At 43.9% G+C, this 11,425-nt stretch overlaps 1 protein-coding gene across 1 annotated transcript; it reads left to right on the forward strand.

Moving 5' to 3' along the window:
• Positions 1–1,296: 1,296 nt before the first annotated feature.
• Positions 1,297–5,932, forward strand: ttpa (tocopherol (alpha) transfer protein). Its single transcript, XM_056293601.1, has 5 exons — positions 1,297–1,495; positions 2,231–2,384; positions 3,360–3,553; positions 3,810–3,920; positions 4,761–5,932. Exons 1-5 carry the CDS (start codon positions 1,313–1,315, stop codon positions 5,079–5,081), a joined length of 963 nt encoding a protein of 320 aa, XP_056149576.1. The 5' UTR covers positions 1,297–1,312; the 3' UTR covers positions 5,082–5,932.
• Positions 5,933–11,425: the final 5,493 nt, after the last annotated feature.

An 11,425-nucleotide genomic window follows, 5' to 3' on the forward strand; every position in this document is an offset into this window, starting at 1 on the left:
GCTCATTTGGTTTGTTCCCGACCCCTGCCCTCAGCAACCTCTGCTGCTGATATCTGCTGGTCAAATAATGCTTTAGGAACACCAAAATATTACCTGGCACCTTTACTGATTTGTCTTGACTGCTATATTGGCACTTAGGCTGCAAAATGTTACGCTTAGGTTTCTCTCAACCCATTTGGGCACTGTGAGCCTCAAGCTAGCTGGTAAGTGAATAATACATATAGATAGCCATATAAAAATTAAAAAAAAAACGTGATAGTTGGCTAAAAAAAATTATTCACCATCTGGAAAGTTCGGTGACTTTACCTTTTGAAGTGTTGCTCTGGTGCTTTGTGTGCAGCAGTGGACAACCCAGAGTCCTCCGTATGAAGGAACATGTCCAACAACTGTCCTGCATCTGTCTCGCAACAACTGTCTATAATGTCTATGATATGGGAGGACGCCGGGGGCGCAGTCTGAGATGAGGCCTTATTCCAAGATCTTTGGCATGTCTTTAAAACTGCCCCGTTTGGCTGTAAGAGCACGTCCGCTGTGTCTATGGGCCTTCAATCAGTGGTTCAGCTGACTGAATTTAGCGGGGTTTGTGTTCGTACCCCCGTTGCCCCGGTTTTGGCTCATCACAGCGTGACAGGAGAATCCATCACACTCGTGTGTGTGCGTGCGTGTGTGCGTGCGTGTGAAACCAGCACTTAAGCAGGTAACTCATTGGCCCGACGGTAACCCGCACGTTATGCCAAATTTTGCATCCCCAAGATAATGTTTCCCATATATCCGTTGCGGGAAAGATTCTCCATCCATCCATTATCCAAACCGCTCATCCCTCGTTTCTATTATTAGTGTAACACACCAACAGTGGACGAATTCCAGCTGGGGAAAAAACGCTTGTGCTGTCTTCATGGTATTGTACTTTGTAAAACCATCGTGATAATCTCAATTTCCCAAAGATAAAACAATCCACAACTTGCTATTTTTCATTTCCTCACGTAAAACTGAAACGTATTAATCGAGGTCCACTTTTTAGGGAGTTGATCCTTATCCGATGCGGGGGGGGGGGTTTACGGACAGGATTTCGCGCTGCTGTGAAGCCCCCCCCCCCCCCCCCCCGAGGCAGATCCGCGTTTTGACTTGACAGGGACGCATGCGCAGCGCGTCCCGCGGCGCCACGGATATCTGGGGTACACGTTTCTTCGGCTGACACGAAATGCGTCGGCACACCCAAACCTCCGCTAAGCGAGACGGAGAAGCTATAAATGTTTCTGGTTCTGCCTTTTGTCCTCGCAGTCAGCGGTGGTGAATGTAAGCCGCGTCCGAAATGAACGTTACCGGACAACTTAACGAGTTACCGGACGACTCGGACGCGCTGAGACCGTTCTTGTCCAGGCTGAGACACCTGGTACAGGCTGAGCTGGACCCCGTCCACACGCCGCAGTTCTCCGACGGCTTTCTCCTCAGGTTTCTGCGAGCCAGGGATTTTGAGGTGGAGCTGGCGTTAAAGGTGCGTGGTGGACCCCTAGGGGTTTATTTTATTTTTTATTTACTACAAAGTCGTGAAGATGTTTATTAAGGGGTGTCTGCGAAATGGTCCAGTGTGGGCGTCTCTGGACAGAACCGTTTGTTTAAAGTTTGGCAGAAGTTGTGACTGTGCCATTTGCGTCCATGTGGTGCATTTTAAACTGCAGCCTGCGAGACTGAACCAGGTGCATGTGCATAGACAGGCCCATAACATAGCTTATAACACAGCTTGAAACGTTCACCAAGATAAGCTTTTCTTTTATTTTTTCCAGAAGAAACAGAAGTCACAAATTGCATTTTGCATTTTTCTTCTTCTATAAATTAAAGTTTTCTCTCTCTTCCATTTGTTTAATATAGACCAAACACTGAACAGAAACCATTATAAACAATAGTTATTTACTTGCAGAAAGCCTGGCACAGGGCACGTGTGTGTAACAGATGGGGTTGTAACAGTGCATGCAATATTTCATTACGCTTGGGGTTGCCGATGTGATGATGTCCATCTAGTTTCATCTTTTCCATACTCACCGATAACGAGCTCCTGGCGTATATCTAAATGTATCTCACAGATGGACATTAGTGTGCTGATTAGCCAGAAAGACAGCAATCTAGACAAGCTCGCAGACCAGCAGCGTGTGTCTCGCCAGCCTGTCTAGCCTTCCCCTCAGCCTGTTAGTTCACTCATTCATTAAAGCAAAGTCTTGGTCTTCTTCCCCAGCTGTTCTTGAACTACCAGCAATGGCGTAGGGTGAGTCCAGAGATCAGCAGCTGTCTGTCTCCTAGTTCAGTCCTGGGCCTTCTCAACAACTGCTACCACGCTGTCCTCCCTGAAAGAGATCACAGCGGGAGTAGGGTGCTGGTGTACCGGATTGGTAAGTGTGTGCGTGTGTGTGACTTTTATTTTTCACTTCTATGTATGCATATCATTTTATTTTTATGTGATTTTTGTTTTAGTAGTTAGTCCTGGGCCCTTGTGAAGAGGATGGCTGGTCAAAGTAGTAGGTTTTAGAGAACGCCTGCGCATATGTGAATGTGGTCATTACAAAAGAGCTCTTAAAAACATCTTAAAAACTTGATGGCTTTATACTCGGATATTTGCCTGGTTATTTAAATGCGCAGGACATATTTATACACTTATCATTAAGGTGAACAATCTTTTCCAGATAGTGTGGCTGCTGATTATGACTGGTTAGGATTCGATTTAACTAAGCGGTTTGGATAATGGATGGATGGATGGATTAACTAAAATGTTCAGCCACCAAAAGAACACAACAGCAAAGTGCCGTAGTCTCAAGTCCAACTTTATTGTCAAGTGTATTCAGAATACAGGGGAACTCTGTCATTCTGTCTCTCTCTGCCTTTAACACAAGGGACACAAGGACACACCATCCATCCATCCATTATCCAAGCCGCTTATCCCAAATAAATAAAGACAATACTACAGACCTTTAAAGACTATGTATGCAATGAATTCATACATTATATACACAATATACAGGACACAATAACACAACAGTGTAAGGTGCATAGGGGTGCGTCAGCTGTTCAGCAACCTGACTGCCTGTGGAAAGACTTACTGAGACGGGTGACGTGTGGTTCGATGCTGCGCTAACTTCTGCAATTCTGATCTTAAATACTCATGTTGGCAACAAAGAGGTGCCAACAGAGAGAGAGAATGGGTGAGAGAAAGAGATAGGAGCTTCTTCTTTTTTTTTAAATTACATATTAGGCAAAAAAGGTCAGGACTGGTGGGAGTGTTGGCGGGCCACATAGAGCTTGCAGCAGCATACACATTCCCATGCTTGATTGCCCTTTCTCTCTCTCTCTCTCTCTCTCTCTCTCTCCAGGACAGTGGGTTCCTAAGGACTGGTCCGCTTTCCAGGTGTTCCGCGTTAGCCTGATGACATCAGAGCTAATTTCCATGGAAATTGAGACCCAGAGGCGGGGCCTGAAGGCCATATTTGACCTAAAGGGGTGGAGCTTTGGCCACGCCATGCAGATTAACCCCTCCCTCGCAAGGAAGATATCCTCTGTACTTACGGTAGGCCTGTGTTGACTATAACCCGGACGAGTCACAGTTGGTGTAAACGTAGCAACTGATGGGTAGAAGTGAACCCATTGTTGTAAAGGGAACTTAATCCCCCCCCCCCCCCCCCCATAATTTTCAAGCCCAAATAATTCCTTGTGGTAGAATTGGGTGGCTGACAGATTGGTTGGCTTGTTGGCTGCTGCTTTTCTATCTGCCTTCCTCTTTCTTACACCACCTTATATTTTTAGTTGGTGTTTTTTTTCGGCAGGACTCTTTCCCACTGAAGGTGAGGGGCATCCATCTGATCAATGAGCCCATGTTTTTCCGTCCCGTCTTTGCCATGATCCGCCCCTTCCTGCCGGACAAGATCAAACAGAGGGTAAGTGCCCCATCAGTCACCCTACAATCATTCTAGTTAGCAGCTATGATGGGACTTATAATGAAAACCTTAATGATATACCTGCCAACACACTAGGGAGGGTGTCACGGTGGTTTGGTGTTTTGCGCTGTTGCCTCACAGCAGGCAGGTTGACTTCTAACCCATCTGTGTGGAGTTTGCACTTTTATTTATTCCTGTGATTGTGGGGGTTTCCTTCCACAGTCCAAAGACGTGCATGTTGGGTGAATTCGAGTCTCTTAAGAGGCCTTTTTACACAGCCTTTCCAAGGTGGGAACATTGCGCCATTAATCCGCCTCGCCTTTCAGTGTAAAACATACAAACACGGATTGGGGGGGGGGGCATTGTTGTTCCGGCGTTAAGCCGGTAACAGAGGTAGTCACAGAGCCGAACTGATGTCTATGTAAAAGGGACTTTGCAGGACGGGACAGCTGACGCTGTTGTGTTACACGTCACGCCGCCTGTGCTTCCGGAACGTCGCCATGCTGAGTAAGATCACACACTGGGGCGCCTTCATGCCACCTTTGTTTGGCTTAGTGTAAAAAAACAAAGCCGGTGTAAAGACGGGTCTTCATTACGGCCGTGGGATCTCTGTGTAAAAATGCCTTAAATTGCCCATAGGTGTGAATGATGTATGTGCGACTTTGTATTTGGGCCCTTTATGGACTGACTGGCAGCATGTCCACAGAGTGTCCCTGCCTCCCACCCAGTGCATGCTGGGATAGACTCCACCTTGAGATGGATGGATGGGTGGATGTACCATTAACTCTCTTGCAGAGAGAAAAGCTGTTAATACGCTTTCCTTTCCCCCCACCTCTACAGATTCATATGCACGGCGCTGATTTCTGTGAGACTTTGACTGATTTCTTCACACCGTCGCTCCTCCCTCCTGAGTACGGAGGAGAGGGGCCTAGTGTGGAGGAGGTGTGTCAAGAGTGGACAAACCAGCTGCTTCGATCAGAGGCCCTCCTGGAGCAGATCGCCACCCATCCGACGGGTGACATCGCCGTTGACCCTGGCAACTCAGTCCCGACAGAGACGGAGACTACACCGACAGAGACGGAGACTACACCGACAGAGGCGGAGACTACGCCGACAGAGACGGAGACTACGCCTCCAGTGGTGCAACTCTCTGAGGGGTGACGTTGCAGATGTTGGCCGAGTTACTTATCCGCACACTTTGAAAACACCCATGTAGTTCATCGCTCATTGATGTATACACTGATACTCACCCTTACGTACACATTCGTAGATGGATGTGTATTGCTCTGGGGTTGGAAGGGGTTGATGTCGGCGAAAGCTTTGGCTAGATGGACGTCATCCTTAAGGCATTGAAATCATTCCAGGAATCAGTTCAGCCGCCACGGTGACGCCTAACATCACCTTTAAACAAACACTCTGTGCTCTTCACATCTCAGGAGGGGGAAACACAATAAGAAGGAAGAATCAAGGAATCACTCGACTGAAGGCTGCGTCTCAATCAGAGCTCCCGATTCTCTCGCTCCATCGGTGTGTTTATCCACCCTGCAGGCATATCATCCATCCATCCATCCATCCATCCATCCATCCATCCATCCATCCATCCATCCATCTAGCCACTCATACGTACGCGCTAATCAGAAGTTTGACATCCAACACAACATGTTACATTCTTTTCTGTTCTGTTCTGGAATTCTTGTTTTTATAGTTTTATGGTTTATTCATTTTAAATATTATAATCTGTTGAGTAAAATGAAAATATCCGCGGTAAATCAAGAGGAATGATAAGAGAATAAAATACTAAAGAGCAAATAGTATGATTATATATATATATATATATATATATATATATATATACACACACACACTATAATGTATATTATATACACATTATATACATTTGTATATATAATGTATATATAATTCAATTCTTTTGAAATGATTATATACATTATAGATCAAGTAAAAGCAGGCCTTCGAAGCTAGTTTCTAACTACACCGTGCCTTAAGAGGGATCAATGCAATGTCTTTTTTAAATCAGGCCATATTTGTATTAATGGCCCATGAAGGGAAGTTAAAAAAGGGGGTTTATATGCCATCTCCTTTTGGTTACTATCATAAGTCTGACTGTGACTAGCTGCTCAACAGAGTGATCTGATGAGATTGTGGTTCGTTTGAGGCTTGTTTGTGTTTACAGATGTACAAGCGAAGTATAATTGAGCTGTCTGAAATCGTTCTAGTAATTCCACCTTGTGGCAGATCCCCAATGAAACAACTCCCCGACAAACACTTGTTAGTTACAGCTTTTGGGTTTTTGTTGACTTCGCACGCCTTGTGGGCAAAAATAAGCCTTTTCTCTTGTCGCAAAGAGACACACTCACCCTCTGGTAGTGTGTGTATTTGTTCTGAAGAAGAACAGTGAGAGATGTTTTAGGAAAACAGCAGTTTTTTTTTAAAGATGTACTGTACAGTGATGAAGTAATATAGCTTTAGCTGTGGTTATGTATCCCGTCCATGTGCCGCATGTTGTTTTGTCAGATATCGCCGGGAAACTGACCCGGAGACGAGCATTTGGAGCAATTATATAGTAATATCTAATCTGCTCACCGGTGATAATGATCATTTGATGATGTCAGGTCATATAGAGTTATCAAAATGAAGGTCAGACTGACAGAAAAACCCTTCATAGCAGCTTTAACTATTGAGAAATGGTTTCAGAATGTTCAAATCATTTAATTTGGGCTAAGAGTACCCGAATGACCAAATCAGATTATAAAAGTCAGTGTCGTTTCGGAGCCGAATGGTTACAGTGCATGCCACTTGGGCGGCCACTTGGTTGCAATGTTGCAGGTTCCTTTGTTGCATGTCATACCTCTCTCCTTCTCTCTCTCTCTCTCTCTCTCTCTCTCTCTCTCTCTCTCTCTCTCTCTCTCTCTCTCTCTCTCTCTCTCTCTCTCTCTCTCTCTCTCTCTCTCTCTCTCTCTCTCTCTCTCTCTCTCTCTCTCTCTCTCTCTCTCTCTCTCGCTCACATTTCCTGTCCACCTCTATACTTTCACTACCTAATAAAGGTATGAAATGCCCAAAAAAAAAAAGTAAGAATAATTGAAAATGTGACCATAATCAGGCCTGAAACTTGTTTTAAAATGCTATTTTATGCTACGTTTGCTTTTCATGACATCTCTGCTCCATCAGTTCAGCTGAAGGTGGCTGCTGGTTCTTTAATGACGTGTCGCGTCGATGTCACAAGACAAGAAAAAGTCATGTTGCTGGAGTAACATCACAACATGTTGCCCAATGACTACCCATGAAGGCTGCTCAATGCTTTCTTCCAGTCTGTTTTCTTCTTTTCTCTGTCCCCCGCCTTCCCTTTTCCACCCCTCTACCCCATTTTCAGACCTTTGTTCGGTGTTTGTAGGTCAGTAAACAGTCTCGCTGCTCTTTCAGGGCAGCGGGTGATTTCTAGTCTGCAGCAATCCACAGATCTGCTGTCAGCTTCTTAATGCCACTGAATAGCATGGGCTTTATGCACTTTTAAGCCAATTCTTTGTGTTTGTACCAATTTATAGTTTCAGCAACTGCGGGTCATGATGGCGTATTTGTTCATCTACGGTGTACCGTGCCATTACCATAGTGCAATATTTGTTCTTGTAAAGTGCAGACATAAGTCCTCCTCGCTGTTGGCTTCATGTGCAGAGTGATATGGATTCAGCATACAAATTCTCCTATTTGGCTTCAAATCTGGTATACCACACACCTTTCCCGTCTCTCCAGCTGCATGCTGTCCAGTACAGCACAGAAGCCTGTATGCAGCAATAAGTGCCGGGGTACAAATGACCATAAGCCAGCTGTTGGTGACGTGGCTCTTATTTTTGCCGATATTCCAAATCATGTCAAACAGAAACATTACCAGTAAGAAGAAAAAAGAAAAAAAGGAAGTTGAACTCTGTCCCAACATGTTTGCATTGTTTACACATGTGCGGGACTTTGCACCACTTATGGTATGTACACAAAAAGCTGAACGCAGCTGCTGTTTTTCTGGTATGACTTTTGTCTATTTTTGATACATGCACACAAAACTTAAAAAGACGTCAACTGAGAGAAGCCACACTGGTGAGCAAGTAGTTTACAGTAACAGAGATCATGATTAGACGCATTAACTGTGCTCAGGATGACACAGCGAAGACACACCGCAAAGATTTTGCCATCAGACTTGACCAACAATTTTTGTTTTTGCATTTCAGTTTAGTTCCTTATAACCCCCCCCCCCCCATGCAATCAGCACTTGGTCAGTTGTAGATATGAGTGAAATGTCTGCGGTCAGTTAAAAGCAGAATCAGTAGTGGCTGATGGTAGGTGATGATAGCTTATGTCACATGGAGGAAACATCTGTGACTCAAAATGTTGAAAGTTGGTCCAAGTGGCTTGAAAACCTTAAAACGAGCCTCTCCAAAGTTGACCTGGGGGGAGCTCAGGTAATCCGTCCTCCGTGCAGACCTGGCTGTGAATGTCTGTTATGACTCAACCAAACGTGAAGAGCGCACCTTCATGTCAGTAGTCGGTGTTTAGTTTTCATATCTCCGAGCATCCTTTGCTGAGAACCTGCATTTTCTGTTCCTGCCGCAAACGACAGCCCCTGGGGACCTTGTTCGGTGTGACTTGTGCACCAGGTTTGGTTGCAGGCCATGGCACGCGGGCCGACTTGATGTTGGTAGGCAGCGGAATAGACCGCTACACCACCCGGACGGACACCCCAAAAAAAGTTTTTAAATCTTTTTTTTCCGTTAGCGTAGCCGCCAGTCACAATTCAGAAGTGTAGATTTAAGAGTTCACACTAACGCAGACTGATGGAACGTATGTCCGCTGTAATTACACACATTCCTTACACACGTCCATGAGATATGTCCTGAGTCCTCTGAGGACAAACGTCCTGCTTTCACCTCTCTGGTAAAGGATCTGATGTAGGCTGTCCACTTTGTTTTCCATGTGCAACCCAAACTACCTACTGGAGCGTAAGATCTGTACGTTCACCCCCCTGTAGTCGCCAGTCTTAGAAGATGTTGGTCCATCTGAGGTCCACCACCACCATCTCTGGGGTCTTGGAGACTGAATAGATGGACGGTTGTTCTTGTAGGAAGAACTCAAGTCTCGTCCCTTTTTATTGTTGTTGTGCCTTCTTAATTAACTTGTTTGAATGCATGTTTGAGCACGTCTGTTTTTATCTAATTGGTAAAATCACTTTGTACTGTGGAGCAAATGCTGTGGATTACTTTTTCTGACAAGTCACACTCTTGGCACTTGTTCAAATGTGAGCAGGAGGGAGTTTGCTGGTGAATTTGTTGGCTGTTGTTTGCCGGGGACGTTGCAAGCATTCTGTAATGTGATGAAAGCTGAAGGTTAATCAACAACTTCCTGCATCCCCACAATTCTCCTTCCTCTTTCAAGCAAGCAGGTGGAAACTTCCAGTCTCCTCCGGCTTGTGACGAGAAGCAGTCTGAATAGAGAAAAAGACCAACTCGGCATTATAAGCAGACGATGGGGCGATGGGGTGTAGTCACAGAGGAGTTTTACTCTCCAGTTTTCCAACATACTTCCGATGTAAAATCAGACAGGAAAACTTTGTGTTTTTGCATCACGCGAGGAAAACGTCCACTTTATGAAAATACCCTCACTGTGTCCAAACAGATGAGACTTGTACTTCTTGAAGAGTTCTGAAATAGGCCCCGTCTGTTGGCAAAAATGGCAAAATTATGCAAATTGAAACGTTAACCTGCACTTTGGTCATGACACGTTGAATTGATTTTTACAGAACAGCGTATTTTGGACCGTATTAGGCCAAAACACAACTCATCTAAACATCTTTAATACCTACTTACTGCTTGTCTCTGGTCATGTGTCAAGGCATCTGTTTACCTTCTTACCCCAGCATGTATGTACTCAAGTAAAGAAAGGAAAAGAAAATCTTATCAAGATTACACATTCACCTGTTTATGTGCCAGTTTGACGTCTACATGGTTTGCGTTATTACTGCATCACGGACTCGGTGTGATATATAGTTAAAGGTATGACGGAGGGTAAAAGTAGACAACATATATTTAATTATACTTCCCTAATACAGCAGATGAAAAGGTACATGGGAATTGAGTCTACGGTTGTAATATAATCTCTGACTGTGAAAGGGCCTGTTATGACACTTAGACCATCTCGTTTGTCCATATCCTCGTTCCAAACTGGAAAAACAACAACAACAAGGCTAGAGTTGTGTATTATTTTCATAGCTACATTTTATTAAATGCATTGATGCTTTTTTTTTTAAAGTTGTGTTTGTTAAGACGAGTCTGATAACTCACTTTCATGGAGAAATTGTGATTCACATGACTAATGATCGTTAATAGCGTCACTTTCCCAGAGATAATGGTACTTTGATTAAAGATGCTGTGTGAAGGTTTTTCTTTCTGATGAGAGGATAAAATATTTTTTAAAAAATCAGATTGGGGAGTTTAATGTCTTTAAAATCAGCAAATTAAAACCTGTAAAAACACACAGTTCGAGTCCTTCCCTTTTCTTTATTCAGCCACTTTGATTCCCTGTGCTTTATTTCCAGCGAGTGTGCCTTTACAGGCGAGAGTACAGCGTGTTCAGTAAGTTTAATTCTCTTCTTATTTGTCGTCATTCAAACCTTCAGCTTTAAGTGGGTGAAAGGTGGCTGTGAAGGCCAGCCTGGTTTACCAAGCCCGCTACTTTAGCGCCACCTGGTGGATCAATCGCAGCAGGTCACGCCTTGCAATGGTCTTTGTAACTAGCTGTCTTCAAAACTTAGTATAGCTACATATAGTTTTATAACTTAGTATATGTATATACCATAGTTTGGTTATATTCATATAGTTATAGTTATATACAATGTACTTCATTTTCCATATGCCTACCTTTAACTATATACTATAGTAATAGTTCTGTCTTACATGTTATACCACCAAAGTTTGATAAGGACCTTACGAAAGTAGGTTTTCCTGCATGGATACGTGTCGAAATCTGTTCCCCTTACAAAACCTAAAAGCCTTATCTTTTATTCCACTTGTTTAACAATGCAACACCTGCATTTTACTCAAAGACAATGCTTCACTTTGGCTTATAATTGAAACTATACTGACTCCTCTAACTTACTATATATATATATATATATATATATATAGGCTTATTTGTGCTATAAGCTATAATCCAGAAGTTCTGGATGCTTATGAACTGGAATGAGTTTCAAATTGGAGAACCGACATGCAGGCCAGCTATGATGTAGAAGTGTGTGTGTGTGTGTGTGTGTGTGTGTGTGTGTGTGTGTGTGTGTGTGTGTGTGTGTGTGTGGTTTGGCATGTCGTATTGTAGTGTATTGTTGTATTATGATGAACAGTTTTTCATTTATTGCTAAAATGTTGCAGTACTGGGCGTCCGGGGTGGCGTGGCGGTCTATGTCGTTGCTTAACAACACGGGGATCGCTGGTTCGAATCCCCGTGTT

Source organism: Lampris incognitus, chromosome 14 (assembly GCF_029633865.1).
Source record: "Lampris incognitus isolate fLamInc1 chromosome 14, fLamInc1.hap2, whole genome shotgun sequence".
In the NCBI taxonomy this organism is placed as follows: domain Eukaryota; kingdom Metazoa; phylum Chordata; class Actinopteri; order Lampriformes; family Lampridae; genus Lampris; species Lampris incognitus.

Excerpts from the sequence above, each read along its gene's own strand:
- ttpa (XM_056293601.1), top strand. The coding sequence starts at position 1,313 with ATGAACGTTACCGGACAACTTAACGAGTTACCGGACGACTCGGACGCG. Across the intron at positions 1,496-2,230 it reads AGGTGGAGCTGGCGTTAAAG|CTGTTCTTGAACTACCAGCA; the intron begins GTGCGTGGTGGA and ends CTTCTTCCCCAG. Across the intron at positions 3,554-3,809 it reads AGATATCCTCTGTACTTACG|GACTCTTTCCCACTGAAGGT; the intron begins GTAGGCCTGTGT and ends TTTTTTCGGCAG.